General features: G+C 42.6%; 1 protein-coding gene across 1 annotated transcript in view; it reads right to left on the reverse strand.

Annotated features, from left to right (window-relative positions):
* The window catches only part of vwa5b2 (von Willebrand factor A domain containing 5B2), a 31,351-nt gene extending 15,757 nt beyond the window's left edge, over positions 1 to 15,594 (reverse strand). The window contains exons 1-8 of the mRNA XM_024010129.2: positions 15,475 to 15,594; positions 6,223 to 6,366; positions 5,805 to 6,020; positions 3,457 to 3,682; positions 3,131 to 3,288; positions 2,037 to 2,168; positions 1,753 to 1,877; positions 1,357 to 1,533 (exon numbers count right to left, since the gene is read on the reverse strand). Of these exons, the coding sequence (XP_023865897.1) occupies positions 1,357 to 1,533; positions 1,753 to 1,877; positions 2,037 to 2,168; positions 3,131 to 3,288; positions 3,457 to 3,682; positions 5,805 to 6,020; positions 6,223 to 6,361 (1,173 nt within the window). The 5' untranslated portion in view covers positions 6,362 to 6,366; positions 15,475 to 15,594. The remainder of the gene's footprint in view (positions 1 to 1,356; positions 1,534 to 1,752; positions 1,878 to 2,036; positions 2,169 to 3,130; positions 3,289 to 3,456; positions 3,683 to 5,804; positions 6,021 to 6,222; positions 6,367 to 15,474) is intronic.
* Between the last annotated feature and the right edge of the window lie 781 nt (positions 15,595 to 16,375).

Raw genomic sequence — 16,375 nt, forward strand, 5'->3', positions numbered from 1 at the left:
TGGCTTTAGATGCTTCTGATAGGCTAATTGACATCATTTGAGTCAATTGGAGGTGTACCTGTGGATGTATTTCAAGGCCTACCTTCAAACTCAGTGCCTCTTTGCTTGACATCATGGGAAAATCAAAAGAAATCAGCCAAGACCTCATAAAAAAAGGTGTAGACCTCCACAAATCTGGTTCATCCTTGGAAGCAATTTCCAAACCCCTGAAGGTACCACGTTCATCTGTACAAACAATAGTACGCAAGTATAAACACCATGGGACCACGCAGCCGTCTTACCGCTCAGGAAGGAGACGGGTTCTGTCTCCTAGAGATGAACGTACTTCGGTGCGAAAAGTGCAAATCAATCCCAGAACAACAGCAAAGGACCATGTGAAGATGCTGGAGGAAACAGGTACAAAAGTATCTATATCCACAGTAAAACGAGTCCTATATCGACATAACCTGAAAGGTCGGTCAGCAAGGAAGAAGCCACTGCTCCAAAACCGCCATAAAAAAGACAGACTACGGTTTGCAACTGCACATGGGGACAAAGATCGTAGGCTTGCAAGGAGGATGCTTGCAAGCCGAAGAACACCATCCCAACAGTGAAGCACGGGGGTGGCAGCATCATGTTGTGGGGTTGCTTTCCTGCAGGAGGGACTGGTGCACTTCACAAAATAGATGGCATCGTGAGGTAGGAAAATTATGTGGATATATTGATACAACATCTCAAGACATCAGTCAGGAAGTTAAAAGAAAGTCAGGAAGTTAAAGCTTGGTCGCAAATGGGTCTTCCAAATGGACAATGACCCCAAGCATACTTCAAAGTGGTGACAAAATGGCTTAAGGACAACAAAGTCAAGGTATTGAAGTGGCCATCACAAAGCCCTGACCTCAATCCTATAGAAAATGTGTGGGCAGAACTGAAAAAGCGTGTGCGAACAAGGAGGCCTACAAACCTGACTCAGTTACACCAGGTCTGTCAGGAGGAATGGGCCAAAATTCACCCAATTTATTGCGGGAAGCTTGTGGAAGGCTAGCCGAATCGTTTGACCCAAGTTAAACAATTTAAAGGCAATACTACCAAATACTATAAACTGTAAACTTCTGACCCACTGGGAATGTGATTAAATAAATAAAAGCTGAAATAAGTAATTTTCTCGACTGTTATTCTCACATTTCACATTCTTTCAAAAAAGTGGTGATCCTAACTGACCTGAGACAGGGCATTTTTACTCGGATTAAATGTCAGGAATTGTGCCAAAGGAGTTTAAATGTATTTGGCTGAGGTGTATGTTAACTTCCGACTTCACCTGTAGGTGTATTTTTTATCCCTTCCCCTTCACTATGTCTGTGTTTTCTCCATCCTCACCTTGATGCGGTGGATGTTGCTGCCGCTCATGCTGCCGCTGCGGTCTATGAGGAAGAGCAGTTCCCTGGTGGCACGGTGCAGCTCTGGAGGCTCAGACAGCAGGTCAGGACAGAAGTTGAGCATCAGGACCGGGCTGCTCAGGATGTCCTTGTGGTACCGCTTTCTCACAAACTCCAACTGTACAGGAGGATTGATTGATAGAATTTATTAGACAATAAAAAAACATATGCAGACAGAATATACTGTGTGTTCCTCCAAATAATGTATAGGTGTATTATAAGGACATGAAAGACTATTTGCTGGGTACTGGGTTGGGTAAATAGTTTCAAGGAAATATAATGAAGCCACACACTGTTGTTTGCGCCCACTGATTGTTTCGCTTTCAGTCCAGCTCACCTTCTTCTCTGGTTCCAGCTCTTTGCGAGCACAGCGAATGAAGTCGCGGCGGGAACAGATCTGCTGCTCGTATTGGCTGAAGGTGAGCCGACCCCTCTCCAGGATGACCAATGGGCTGTGAGGCTCTGGAGTAGAGAGTTTGGGGACAGAACTCATGATCAGTGAGATAAGGAAGGAGGCCATCAGAGACTATTGTGACACACACACACACACACACACACACACACACACACACACACACACACACACACACACACACACACAAGCACACTCTCTCATCTCACCGCTGAGGTGCAGTATGATCTCTATGTGTCTGTCATAGGGGTGTTCCTGTGCCAGGGTGATGTAGGTGGAGGAAGCACTCTGGGCGCTGGGGTCTGCATCTGCCCTGAGTGCATGGGTAGGGCTTTCCAGACCTGGGCAGGAGAAAGGGACCAGAGAAGCCCAGTTCAACAACAACACTTAGGTGAAGGGGACAGGGGTAGGGGCCAGCTAGAGGAAGAGGTTAAGGGAAGGGGCTAGGGAAAGGGTACGCTCCCTCTCAGACAGGCCGGAGTGATTCCACTCCCATACAGGCCCTCCTAGTGCCCAATCTGATTGAGTAGCCTAATTTCCCCAACCTAATATCTTGACTGCTGCACAGTACAGTTACAGCAGCCTGGCCCTGTTCCAAACACACCCACTACCTCCTTCATTTCTCAGCTCCCTTACTCTGTCCCTGTCCCTGGGCTGCCTCACTCTGAGCTCCTTGTCCCGCCTCCCCAGACACATTTCATATATCACTGTGGGAGTGCCAGGGCTCAATTGTATCTGTCACTATATCATTACAGGAGACAGGCTAAAGATAGAAAGCTGTTTCTCCTACCCACTCAAGTGTTTGCTGTACTCAAAGAACTCTGCGTCACCAAACCAGGAGGAGATAGGGATGATATTGTAGTGATTCTCTCTATATGAGCCAAGTGGCACGATGCATAGGGTGTTTGCCTTTCACACCAGCGACCCGGGTTTGCTTCCCTGCCCTTTCGTTTGCTACATTGGTGTCAAAAGTGGGATGGCGGCTGTAAGGCCATCGGAATTGCATGGCCCAGATGTGTGAGGGGGCTGAGTAGCTGAAGCACGGGGATGTGCTTTCCTGTTCTGAGGGGGCAGTGTATCAAGCCTATATGAACAAAGTTACAATTACCACCAAGTGGGTTAACCCTATTTGCGTGATGCGTAGGGTGTTTGCCTTTCATGCCAGTGACCCTGGTTCACTTCCCTGCCCTGCTGTTCGCTACAATAGCAAAGCTACTTTGTGGGAAAGAGGTATTTTGACATCAATGGGGCTTCCTGGGTAAATAAATGTGGGCCGATAGATGGGTATATAATATGGGTATACCAGCCAGCAGGCATGCCCCTCGGACCAGCAGTTGGAAGTTGAGCTCATAGGGTGCCAGGTTGGTGGCAGGGCTGGTGAAGATGGCATGGGCACACTGTTGCTCCGAACCCAAAACCCTCTCCTGTTTCCCTGAGGTGGCTCCAAAACAACTGGTGCGTCTGGGGGGGGGAAATATTAAGCACCAGAGTTTGAATTACACATGACCTTTTGGTCGTTCCAATAATATGGGATAATGTTCTTTTTCTCAACACTTGTGGGAATGAATATACAGTAATTGACATCAAACTACCAAACATTTAGATCATTTTCAAGGGGGAGGGAAATACCCTGTTTCGTCTGATTTCGCCCCATTTTCGCTTTTGCTTGCAGTCACCCGTCCTGTGGCGATGGGAGTGAGTACTGTTGGGTAGACCAGGCGGATCGCGCCACTCTTCAAGGTGGGGAGTTCCACGGTCGTACTTATGATGACAGATACTATGTCCATCGAGCCAATGACCCCTGTGCCTACGATGAAGGTGGTTCGCTCCAAGTCTTCGTCTAGGATGAGATGGCCTAAAAGACAGAGATTCAGATAAAAATGGTCAGTGCATGGTCCCATGGATTGAATAGAATCCAGACATTCACTTCAAGTCGATACATTTTTTACACTACGTGAAAGCCATTTCACGAAGAGGCAAGACGTCAAATCCTTTTAGCTTCAGTCCTCTGCCCCATCCTACAAGATTGTACCATTATGTTAAATGAATCAAGTGAATGAGGTAAAGGGTATTTCTATTCTGGTAGAGATTCTTTACTCATCTAAAGTTCTAAGCATCTGAATGTATAGCCTACAAAGTTATTTATAAAGAGAGTTCCAGGATTCATAATACGAATACGTGCCTCTGTGTTGTGATGTGTTCAGAGATAGGTAGGAGGTCTCTCTGAATGAGAGGAAGACCAATGGCATGTCTCCGGGTGGGCTGTCTCACTAAATGGATTAGCTTGAGACTCTTCAATAAAAGCCGACCTGATTTTTGTTTTAGCGGCTGGTTTGGATGAGCAGGGTATTAGGTACAATTTTACGTTTCAGTCGTTAAGCAGACACGTCACAGTCTTAGTTAATACATTTTCCCTCAGTAAAGAAGCTATCAGCAAAGTTAGTGCTAGTGGGAAAAGACAAGGGAAAGGTCTTTTTTTGGGGGGGGTAAGACAGCTTTATTATTTAAGATGCTGAAGAGTTAGAGTTTCAGACACTTTCAGAAGATTGGCAGGAACTCTGCTGTCCTAGCAGGGACTCTGCTGTCCTAGCATCAAAAATGTTTACTGTCACACACCAGAAAGGTGCAGTGAAATGTGTTGTTTTACAGGGTCAGCCATAGTAGTACGGCGCGCCTGAAGCAAATTAGGGTTAAGTGCATTGCTTAAGGGCAAATCTACAGATGTTTCACCTTGTCGGCCCGGGTATTCAAACCAGCGACCTTTCGATTATTATCCCAACACCCAAGCGCTACCTGCCGCCCAATAAAACTGTCAATAAAACGATCACATAGAATGGCGGCTGAGAGAGAGTTGGGAGGCAGAGGGGAAGCAGAGGGGTGGGGAACAGGAATGATGACTGATGTGGTATTTGAAAACTCCCAATCAGGTCAGACACAGAGAGGAGACCTGGTGTGCCTTAGTCCCTGTGTTGTCTCTCTACTGATTAAAGATTACTTCGTGAAAGTTAGAGAAAGGAAAACATGAAATAGGACCAAACAGAATCTGTGGGCAGTGGTGAAAAGTACTTCAGTAAAAATACTTAAAGTACTACTTAAGTACTTTTATGGGGTAGCTGTACTTTACTTTTTATATTTTTGACAACTTTTACTTTTACTCACTACATTGCTAAAGAAAATAATGTACTTTTTACTCCTTACATTTCCCTGATACCCAAAAGTACTAGCTACATTTTGAATGCTTAGCAGGATAGGAAAATGGTCTAATTCACTCACTTATCAAGAGAACATCCCCAGTCATCCATACTGCCTCTGATCTGGCAGATTCACGAAACACAAATGCTTTGTTTGTAAATGATGTGTTGTAGTGTGCCCCTGGCTATCCATAAATTTAAAAAATCAAGAAAATCGTTCCGTCTGGTTTGCTTAATATGAGGAATTTGAAACGATTTATACTTTTACTTTGATACTTAAGTATATTTTAGCGGTTACATTTCCTTTTGATACTAAAGTACATTTAAAACCAAATACTTTAAAACTTTTACTCAAGTAGTATTTTATTGGGTGATTTTCACTTTTACTTGAGTCATTATCTTTTATGGTATCTTTACTTTTACTCAAGTATGACAAATAGGTACTTTTCCCACCACTGTCTGTGGGTTATGCCCTAAGCTTTTAGAAATGAAAATACCTTCTGATACACTCCTTCCCTCCTTCTATCCATCCAGCCCTATCTCTAACCCTCCTTCCTTCCATCCCTACCTTCCTTCCTCCTTCCCTCCCTCTCTCCATCCTTTCACTCCTTCCTTCCTTCCTCCATCCTTTCCTTCCTCCCTCCCTCCTTCCCTCCCTCTCTCCATCCTTTCACTCCTTCCTTCCTTCCTCCATCCTTTCCCTCCTTCCTCCCTCCCTCCCTCTATCCCTCCCTCCCTCTATCCCTTCCCTTCTGCCGTACATCTCTCCTTCCCCCCTTTGTTCACCGTTAGTGCACTGCATGTCCAGGCTGGATCCCCCGCAGCAGCCCCACTCCCGTCCGTTGCCACATTGGCCGTCGAGCCCCGATCCTGGGCAGCAGTCCAGACAGCAATCCTCCAGCTTCCCCCGACTCTGGATCTGAACTCCCACCATGCGGCCGGCGATGACCGCCTCAAAGCCCACCACCACCTCCTTCTCCCCCAGCGGGTACACAAACACACCTTGGGGGAGAGGGGCGGGGGGAAGGTGCAAGGGGCATTGAATAAAGGACAACAGACAACAGTAGAAGAACTACATTACAGAAAGACTATTACAGAAGAACAAGACCAAGACTAGATCTGGCTATAGATGTTATGGCTTGATATGTGACTAACCGATTGCTAAGGCCCAAAATCCCCCCATGACATCAGTGTGTGACCTCACCCTCCACAGGTTCGGTGTCTGTGTTGGCGTAGGTGAGATGTGCGGTGATGCCCAGGGAGCAGCCGTTGGCACAGGACTTGATGCAGGAGGCCTTGAGGAGCAGCGGGGCCCACGTGGACCGGTTTCTCAGGCCAACCATTGTCTCTGGATGTGAGGAAGAGGGAAAATCCTTGAGTTCAATGTGTGTGTGTAAGATAGTGTGTGCACGTGGTGTGTGGTGTGTGTGTGTGTGCACACACATTCAAATGGCCTCAGTTTCTAGCCTTATCAAGGGGAAGGATCAGAAGCACAGTATGGAAAGTTCTTCGACCAATTATGTGCTTCTAAATGAGTCTTTCTCTCAATTGATGGAAAGAACATTGGCCTCGAATCAGCTCTGATAATTATTTCAAAATGTCAGCTAAAGGTCCCCACATTTAATGAACCTTGCTGCAGGGCAATTGTGCCAGGTTGGTATAATAAAGAAAAGGTAAACATGTACTGTTTTCACATGAATTACCTGTGTAGCTGTGAGATATATTTATTTACAGCAGCCCTATCTTGCCTTGGGCTTCTACTCTGGTAACCGAGCTATCCCCTCTCTCCACCTGCATAGCAACCGGTTGCAGCAGTGTTGAAGGCCAACTCAATCATTAACAGATTGGTCAACACTCCATGGGCTCCAGGGCAGCATCTCCTCAACGGCAACCTGATGCAAATCCATACTATACAGCTTCACACGTCTTCCCTGACCACAGAGGAGATAAGAGTGGGTTGTATGATGTATCTTTAGGTTGTGTTAGTGGCACAATATGGGAAAGAGATCAGTTAAGCTTGTTGGGTTACTGGTTAAACCCACGAAACAGGTGCTCCTCAAGTGACTGTTAGTGTAAATAAGAGGTCAAATAGAAACTATTCTCATCTTGAAAAGACTTACATCTTGTTGTTTAGGACTTTAAACTCACAGGGGCGTCCTTCCAGTTTAACATCACCTTGTTGCTTGCATCAGCACCAAACACAACGCAACATGAGATAGATGAATCAATCTAGGCAGCCATGTTCTTTACGAAAGAAACACAGATGCTGCAAATAAGCCCAGCAGGTCAAAGAAGAAGAACCTAAAACACACTTCTTAGTGATTGACCTTTTCACCGCTCCTTGAATAAAACAATGTTCTGGGAATCTGGGCTATAACGTGCAGGTGTAATGGTTTCTAATGGTTTAGTGTTAGCGGACTCACAGCTCAGTGAGCAGTAAATTGCGGAGTGCAGACTGTGACTGTTTGCTTTGGTCTGGGTAATGGTCTCTACATCCACCTCTGACTAAGTAGATCAACAGCTTCCATCTGGCTACTGTGCTCTGGGGGGATGGAGGGGGAGCAGCAAATTATATGTCTGTTTAGGAGAAGGGGAGGGCAGAAATAAGGCAAACCAGCATTCAACCGCAAACACTCGATAAGAGTAAAACACACAGCAGAAAAGGTTACTAGTTAAATGTAAATGTCTAGATCTTACAATTAAAAGGTCTCGTCATCTTCCATAAATGACGACTGAATAAATCTGTTTAATATACGTTTTGGCTAATATGAAAGGGCACCGGTATGTAGATGGCAAACCCATACGGTGCCTTACCTATTTTCTCTCATTAAAAAATGAGAGATCTGATACAACAGGCTGCTTCTCCTGCTGTTTGGGTTCAGGGTTGTTCTATATGAATTAAATCACTTCTGACTTCACCCCTTCTGATTTAAACAAAACCTTCAATACTTGTTTGCCCATGGAAGAACTGGTCAGAAATTGAGGAGAAAGAGGTGCTCAAAATTGACCAATTTTGCATATCCCACCCTACCATGAGACATCCATGTCTTCAACACTGAAAAATATAAAAGTTGAGTGAGATATTATTTACAAAATTCGTTCATTTTTTTACCTTTAACGTAAATGATCTAAAAACATTTTCACATTTTCGCATATGTTGTAGCTCAGACCCTTTTTGACATCATATGAGGTATTTATGTTGTGCCCGTCATCGGTTGAGACACAGCATACTCTTGAATACAGGGTGGGTGTCATTTCAATCATAGAAGTAGAATTCATAGAATGGACATTTCCATTCAGACCACTACAATTTAGCTGGTACACCATGACATTTAAATTGAGTAGAAACTTGAACTTCCAATTACCAGAAAGATGGCCGCCAGTCCACCCACCATCGAATGTCATCTTGAATGGAAATGTATGTTCTATTATCTATATTTCAGTAAAGGTAATGGGGGATACCTAGTCAGTTGTACAACTGAATGCGTACAACTGAAATGTGTCTTCTGCATTTAACCCAACCCTTATGAATCAGAGGTGCCGGGGGGCTGCCTTAATCGACATCCAAGTAATCGGTGCCCGGGGAGCAGAGGTTGTTAACTGCCCGGCTCAAGTACAAACCGGCAGGTTTTTTTCCCACCTTGCCATCTCGGGGATACGAACCAGTAACCTTTTGATTACTGCCCAACACTCTACAAGGTAGCCAAATAGTCTTCCATAGGAAACCTAACAGTTTAATTTAAATCAATGAATATTCCCACAACTCATTCTCTGACATTCTCCAACCATAATATTTTTTTTTTTTTGGGGGGGGGTAGATCAGCTTTAATATTGCAGCTAGATTGTGGCTTCCATCAATGTAATTGTCTGCATCACTTCCAATCCCCCATATATTAAAAAAATACATACAGTGCATTCGGAAAGTATTCAGACCCCTTCACTTTCCCACATTTTTTTACATTACAACCTTATTCTAAAATTGATTAAATCGTTTTTTCCCCTTATCAATCTACACACAATACCCCATAATGACAAAGCAAAAACAGATTTTTTGAAATGTTTGCAAATGTTTACAAATTTACATATGTAACAGCTGTTGTCGGGAGAAGGAGAAGACCAAGGTGCAGCGTGGTAAGTATTCATAATACTTTTAATAAATACGAATACTTGAACAAAAAAACAACAAAACGACAAATGAACAGTTCTGCAAGGTGCAATACACAAAACAGAAAACAACCAACTACCCACAAACACAGGTGGGAACAGGCTACCTAAGTATGGTTCTCAATCAGAGACAACGATTGACAGCTGCCTCTGATTGGGAAGCATACCAGGCCAAACACATAGAAAAGGACAACATAGAACAAAACATAGAATGCCCACCCCAACTCAAAATAGAGACATAAAAAGGATCTCTAAGGTCAGGGCGTGACAACATAAGTATTCAGATCCTTTACTCAGTCCTTTGATGAAGCACCTTCAAACAAAGCAACTTTGGCAGCGATTACAGCCGAATGTTCTTGGGTATGACGCTACAAGATTGGCACACCTATATTAGGGTAGTTTCTTCCATTTTTCTCTGCAGATCCTCTCAAGCTCTGTCAGGTTGGATGGGGAGTGTCACTGCACAGCTATTTTCAGGTCTCTCCAGAGATGTTCGATCGGTTTCAAGTCCGGGCTGTGGCTGGGCCACTCAAGGACATTCAAAGACTTGCCCCGAAGCCACTCTTGCGTTGTCTTGACTGTGTGTTTAGGGTCGTTGTCCTTTTGGAAGGTGAATCTTTGTGCCAGACTGAGGTCCTGAGCACTCTGGAGCAGGTTTTCATCAAGGACCTCTCTTTACTTGGCTCAGTTCATCTTTCCCTCTATCCTGACTAGTCTCCCAGTCCCTGCCGCTGAAAAACATCCCCACAGCGTGATGCTGCCACCACCATGCTTCGCCGCAGGGATGGTGCCAGGTTTCCTCCAGACGTGACACTTGGCATTCAGGACAAAGAGATCTTGGTTTCATCAGACCAGAGAATCTTGTTTCTCATGATCTGAGAGTCTTAAGGTGCCTTTTGATAAACTCCAAGCGGGCTGTCATGTGCCTTTTAGTGAGGAGTGGCTTCCGTCTGGCCACTCTACCATAAAGGCTTGATTGGTGGAGTGATGAAGAGATGGTTGTCCTTCTGGAAGGTTCTACCATCTCCACAGATTGCTCAATTTGGCCAGGAGGCCAGCTCTAGGAAGAGTCTTGGTGGTTCCAAACTTCGTTCAATTAAGAATGATGGAGGCCACTGTGTTCTTGGGGACCTTCAATGCTGCAGAAATATTTTGGTACCCTTCCCCAGATCTGTGCCTCGACACAATCCTGTTTCAGAGCTCTATGGACAATTCCTCATGGCTTGGTTTTTGCTCTGAAATGCACTGTCAACTGTGGGACCTAATATAGCCAGCTGTGTGCCTTTCTAAATCATGCCCAATCAATTGAATTTACCACAGGTAGACTCCAATCAAGTTGTAGAAACATGTCAAGGATGATCAATGGAAACAGGATGCACCTGAGCTCAATTTTGAGTTTCATAACAAAGGGTTTGAATACTTATTTACATAAGGTATTTTTTTAATTTTATTCTAAAAACCTGTTTTCGCTTTGTCAGTATGGGTTATTGTGGGTAGATTGATGAGGGGAGGGGAATTATTTACTTCATTTTAGAAAAAGGCTGTAACTTAACAACATGTGGAAAAAGTGAAAGGGTCTGAATACTTTCCGAATGCACTGTAAATACATATATATACACATATATATTCCAGTGGGTCAGTAGTTTACATACACTAAGTTGACTGTGCCTTTAAACAGTTTGGAAAATTCCAGAAAATTATGTCATGGCTTTAGAAGCTTCTGATAGGCTAATTGACATCATTTGAGTCAATTGGAGGTGTACCTGTGGATGTATTTCAAGGCCTACCTTCAAGCTCAGTGCCTCTTTGCTTGACATCATGGGAAAATCCTAAMAAATCAGCCAAGACCTCAGAAAAAAAATTGTAGACCTCCACAAGTCTGGTTCATCCTTGGGAGCAATTTCCAAATGCCTGAAGGTAACACGTTCAACTGTACAAACAATAGTGCGCAAGTATAAACACCATGGGACCATGCAGCCGCCATACCGCTCAGGAAGGAGACGCATTCTGTCTCCTAGAGATGACCGTACAGTATATATACAGTACCAGTCAAAAGTTTGGACACACCTACTCATTCAAGGGTTTTTATTTATTTTTACTATTTTCTGCATTGTATAATAATAGTGAATACATCAAAACTATGAAATAACACATTTGGAATCATGTAGTAACAAATAGATCTTAGATTTTAGATTCTTCAAAGTAGCCACCCTTTGCCTTGATGACAGCTTTGCACACGCGTGGCATTCTCTCAACCAGCTTCACCTGAAATGCTTTTCCAACAGTCTTGAAGGAGTTCCCACATATGCTGAGCACTTGTTGGCAGTATTTCCTTCACTCTGCGGTCCGAATCATCCCAAGCCATCTCAATTTAGTTGAGGTTGGGGGATTGTGGAGGCCAGGTCATCTGATGCAGCACTCCATCACTCTCCTTCTTGGTCAAATAGCCCTTGCACAGCCTGGAGGTGTGTTGGATTATTGTCCTGTTGAAAAACAAATGATAATCCCACTAAGTGCAAACCTGATTGGATGGTGTATCACTGCAGAATTCTGTGCTAGCCATGCTGGTTAAGTGTGCCTTGATTTCTAAATAAATCACTGACAGTGTCACCAGCAAAGCACCTCCAAACCGTCACACCTCCTCCTCCATGCTTCACGGTGGGAACCAAACATGCAGAGATCATCCGTTCACCTACTCTGCGTCTCACAACGACGTGGCGGTTGCAACCAAACATCTCAAATTTGGACTCATCAGACCAAAGGACAGATTTCCACCGGTCTAATGTCCATTGCTCGTGTTTCTTGGCCCAAGCAAGTCTCTTCTTCTTATTGGTGTCCTTTTAGTAGTGGTTTCTTTGCAGCAATTCGAGCATGAAGGCCTGATTCACGTAGTCTCCTCTGAACAGTTGGTGTTGTGATGTGTCTCTTACTTGAACTCTGTGAAGCATTTATTTGGACTGAAATTTCTGAGGCTGGTAACTCTAATGAACTTATCCTCTGCAGCAGAGGTAACTCTGTGTCTTCCTTGCCTGTGGCGGTCCTCCTGAGAGCCAGTTTCATCATAGCGCTTGATGGTTTGTGCGATTGCACTTGAAGAAACGTTCAAAGTTCTTGAAATCTTCCGCATTGACTGACCTTCATGTCTTAAAGTAATGATGGACTGTCGTTTCTCTTTGCTTATTTGAGCTGTTCTTGCCATAATATGGACTTGGTCTTTTACCAAATAGGMCTATCTTCTGTAAACCACCCCTACCTTGTCACAACACAACTGATTGGCTCAAACGCATTAAGAAGGAAAGAAATTCCATAAATTAACTTTTACCAAGGCACACCTGTTAATTGAAATGCATTCACGGCGACTACCTCATGAAGCTGGTTGAGAGAATGCCAAGAGTGTGCATCTTTTAAAAATATATTTTACCACCCCTCCCCTAATTGGAGTAAACTAATGAACATCGACACTTCGGCTTATACTTTCAGCTTATACTTACTACATACATTTTACGGACACAATCTCTTTTACAATAGTTATCTTTTGTTTGCTTTTTCTCCTGTCCTTCCTCTACCCTCTAACCCTCCCATCTATTTCTGATGACCATCCAGTTTAATTTCTATTTGCCATATATTTTTAACTGTGCTGTTTCACAATAGTTCTGAACCTATATACATTCGACATACACAGTATATTTGACATGAGTTATCTTGTTGTTATTTGTACCACCCTTCAGCTCCACTCAACCCCTCTTAACACCATCCATATTGGATTTCTATTTGCCATATCTTTTTAATCTGTGCTGTGATGTTTTACAACAGTTCTGAACCTTTTTATTCTCATGGTTTCTACAGATTGTAAATTAAAGATAACATTTGTTGCTGAAAGTATTATTATATTATTGCTCGTTTGACTATGACTTTTCAAATCACCCAGTAGTGCTATCTGCAGAGTTAGCTTCAGGTAAATGTTGCAATTCTTCAGCCATTCCTGGACCTACAACCAAAAACAAGCTACTGTACACATCTAATGATTCTGCCTCTGCAGCAAAATCTGCAGAGCTGGGATGATTGTATCCCCCATATATATAACATTCAATTAGTAACAATAATTTTGTATAATAATTTAAATCGTTTTGAATCCGGCATTGTTTTGCYTGTGTGTTCTACAATCATCTTTGTGTTACCAAATGAAAGTTAAAATGTCCATTATATTCACATTTTAGTACATCAGTGGTGTAAAGTACTTAAGTAAAAAGAACTACTTCAGTCGTTTTTTGGGGGGGTATCTGTTCTTTATTTTACTATTTACGTTTCACCCAACTTTTACTTTAACTTCACTACATTCCTAAAGAAAAMAATGTACTTTTTACTTGATACCTTTTCCCTGATCCCCAAGAGTACTTGTTGCATTTTGACAGGAAAATTGTCCAATTCACGCATTTATCAAGAGAACAACCCTGGTCGTTCCTACTGCCTCTGATCTGGCAGATTCACTATACACAAATGCTTATTTGTAAATTATGTCAGAGTGTTGGAGTGGCCCCTTGCTATCCGTCAATTTAAAATTAAAATAAAAAATTGTGCCGTCTGGTTTGCTTAATATAAGGAATTTGAAATTATTTATACTTTTAATACTTCAGTATATTTTAGCATTTCCATACACTTTTGATACTTAAGTATATTTAAAACTTTTACTCAAGTAGCATTTTACTGGGTGACTTTCACTTTTACTTGAGTCATTTTCTATTAAGGTATCTTTACTTTTACTCAAGTATGACAATTGAGTACTGTTTCCACCACTGACATTTATCAGCCTATACATGACACCCACCTGTATTCTAAAGTATGCTGTGTCTGAAGACAGGCACAACACAAACACCTCAGATGATGTCAAATAGGGTCTGAACTACAACATATATGAACACCATTTTTTTGGTTGAATTTATGCGTTTTTTATATTGACTGAAAGGTTWAAAAAATTACGCAATTTTTATTTAAAAAACATTTTTCAATAAATGTTTTAATAGTTTGACAATCCGGTTTGCAAGCTTTCAAATGATGTCAAACGCAATTATTTACATGTTTAATTATAAAGACATTGATTTATTTTATTTAACTAGGCAAGTCAGTTAAGAACGAATTCTTATTTACAATGACAGCCTACCCTAACCCGGACGACGCTGAGCCAATTGTGCACCGCCCTGTGGGACTCCCAATCACAGCCGGTTGTGATACAGCCTGGAATCAAACCAGGGTCTGTAGTGACACCTCTAGAACTGAGATGGAGTGCCTTAGACCGCTGCGCCACTCAGGAGGATGGGGTATGCAAAAACTTTGAGCACCTCTATCTCCTCAGTGGTGTAAAGCACTTAAGTAAAAATACTTTTAAGTACTACTTAAGTAGTTGTTTGGGGTATCTGTACTTTACTTTACTATTTATATTTTTTGACAACTTTTACTTTTACTCCACTACATTTCGAAAGAAAATAATGTACTTTTTACTCCAGACATTTTTCCTGACACCCCAAAGTACTTGTTACATTCCGAATGCTTAGCAGGACAGGACAATCGTCCAAATCACACACTTATCAGGATAACATCCCTGGTCCTCCCTACTGCCTTTGATCTGAAGGACTCACTAAACACAAARGCTGCATTTGTAAATTATTGTTGGAGTGTTGGAGTGTGCCTCTGGCTATCCATGAATAAATAAAAATCAAGAAAATCAATTACATTTACTTTTGATACTTAAGTYTACTTAAAAACAAATACTTTTAGACTTTTACTCAAGTAGTATTTTTAATGTACATTTTATTCAAGTATGACAATTGGATACTGTTTAACACCACTGTATCACCTGAATGTTTTGGCATGTAGGTAAAAAAAAATATCACTTTCTGACCACTTCTACAATGGGCAAACGTGTATGGAAGGTTTCGTTCAAATCAAAAGGGGTGCAGTCAGAAAGTGGTTGAAATCATATGGAATGACAGGAGTGTGTGTGTGTGGGGGGGGGGGGGGTTGCTGTATCATCATCAAATTATTTTTGCAAATGCAAATACCTTAAACTGAAGATCATTGTGAGCCTACATAAGAATACATAAGTGCATAAGCCCCAAACAAAACTCAGTGCAGACAGGCTAAACATGACACAGCATTGAGCTGCCCATTCTTTTTTACTGTTGAAAGTGGCTGCAAGAGATATACACAGTGAGTATAGCCCTACTGCAGGCTATTTGCGTTAATAAAACRCATTTGATAAAATGCTAAATCAATAGATTGCCATGCATTTACTTACCGGTCTTTCTGCTTCTCTGTGGTCACCGCGGTCCCGTTGTTTCTCTCCGGTTCCTCTTGCTGGTCAGCATCACTCCATCCCACTTCTGTCTCCTTCTTCCGTTGTTAACCCCGCTCGGGTTTTTACCGTTAAAGGACGGACCCTGTTCTCCTCAGTGCCTATTTACCCACGCGCGCACGCGCAATACGGACGGTGCAGAGCGTGCGCGTGCGTTGACACACACACACACACACACACACACTGTTGCTCATCTCTGAGTGAGTCGCTCCCTTTTACTGTAAGGAGAACTATAATGATTGACGAGGATTCATTGACAGGGAAGACATTGTTATAACAATAAATAATACTATTCTTATTCATTCAGAATAATGCTTATTCATTCAGTATTAGTGTATTATATGGATTACATTGTGGCTTTGAAGTTATACAGGTATAGTCCTCAGTAAATTATGCAAAGATTAACATACTGTATGTGTCTGTTATTGATTTAGAATCAATCCTACATATCCATCCCTACATGTCACCATTGTAAACCATACTGCCCCTGGACCAGTTGCTTTGGTAGACATAATTCGCTGTCTGTTCTGTGTCCAGGCAATTGGCTCTGACCATAGCCCATAACTCAAGATAATGGCTGATTGAGCCAGGAGAGAGCAGATCATCTGAGTCGGTCTGCCTTGCCTCTCCTCAACAGGTCAGAGTCAGACACAGGGGGAGAATATTCATTTCATTTCCTTGATTTCTCATGTCCTCTCTCCTTGCCTCCTCAAATCCCATTAGATGAGAAGGTTAGAGGGAAGGGATCTTTGACCTTCTCATCCAATGGTTTTTTGAGAGGGAGGCGAGGAGAGAAGATTTGAGGAATCAATTAAATGCTATTCTCCCATGTACATTGGTACAT

Source organism: Salvelinus sp. IW2-2015, linkage group LG19 (assembly GCF_002910315.2).
Source record: "Salvelinus sp. IW2-2015 linkage group LG19, ASM291031v2, whole genome shotgun sequence".
NCBI lineage: Eukaryota > Metazoa > Chordata > Actinopteri > Salmoniformes > Salmonidae > Salvelinus > Salvelinus sp. IW2-2015.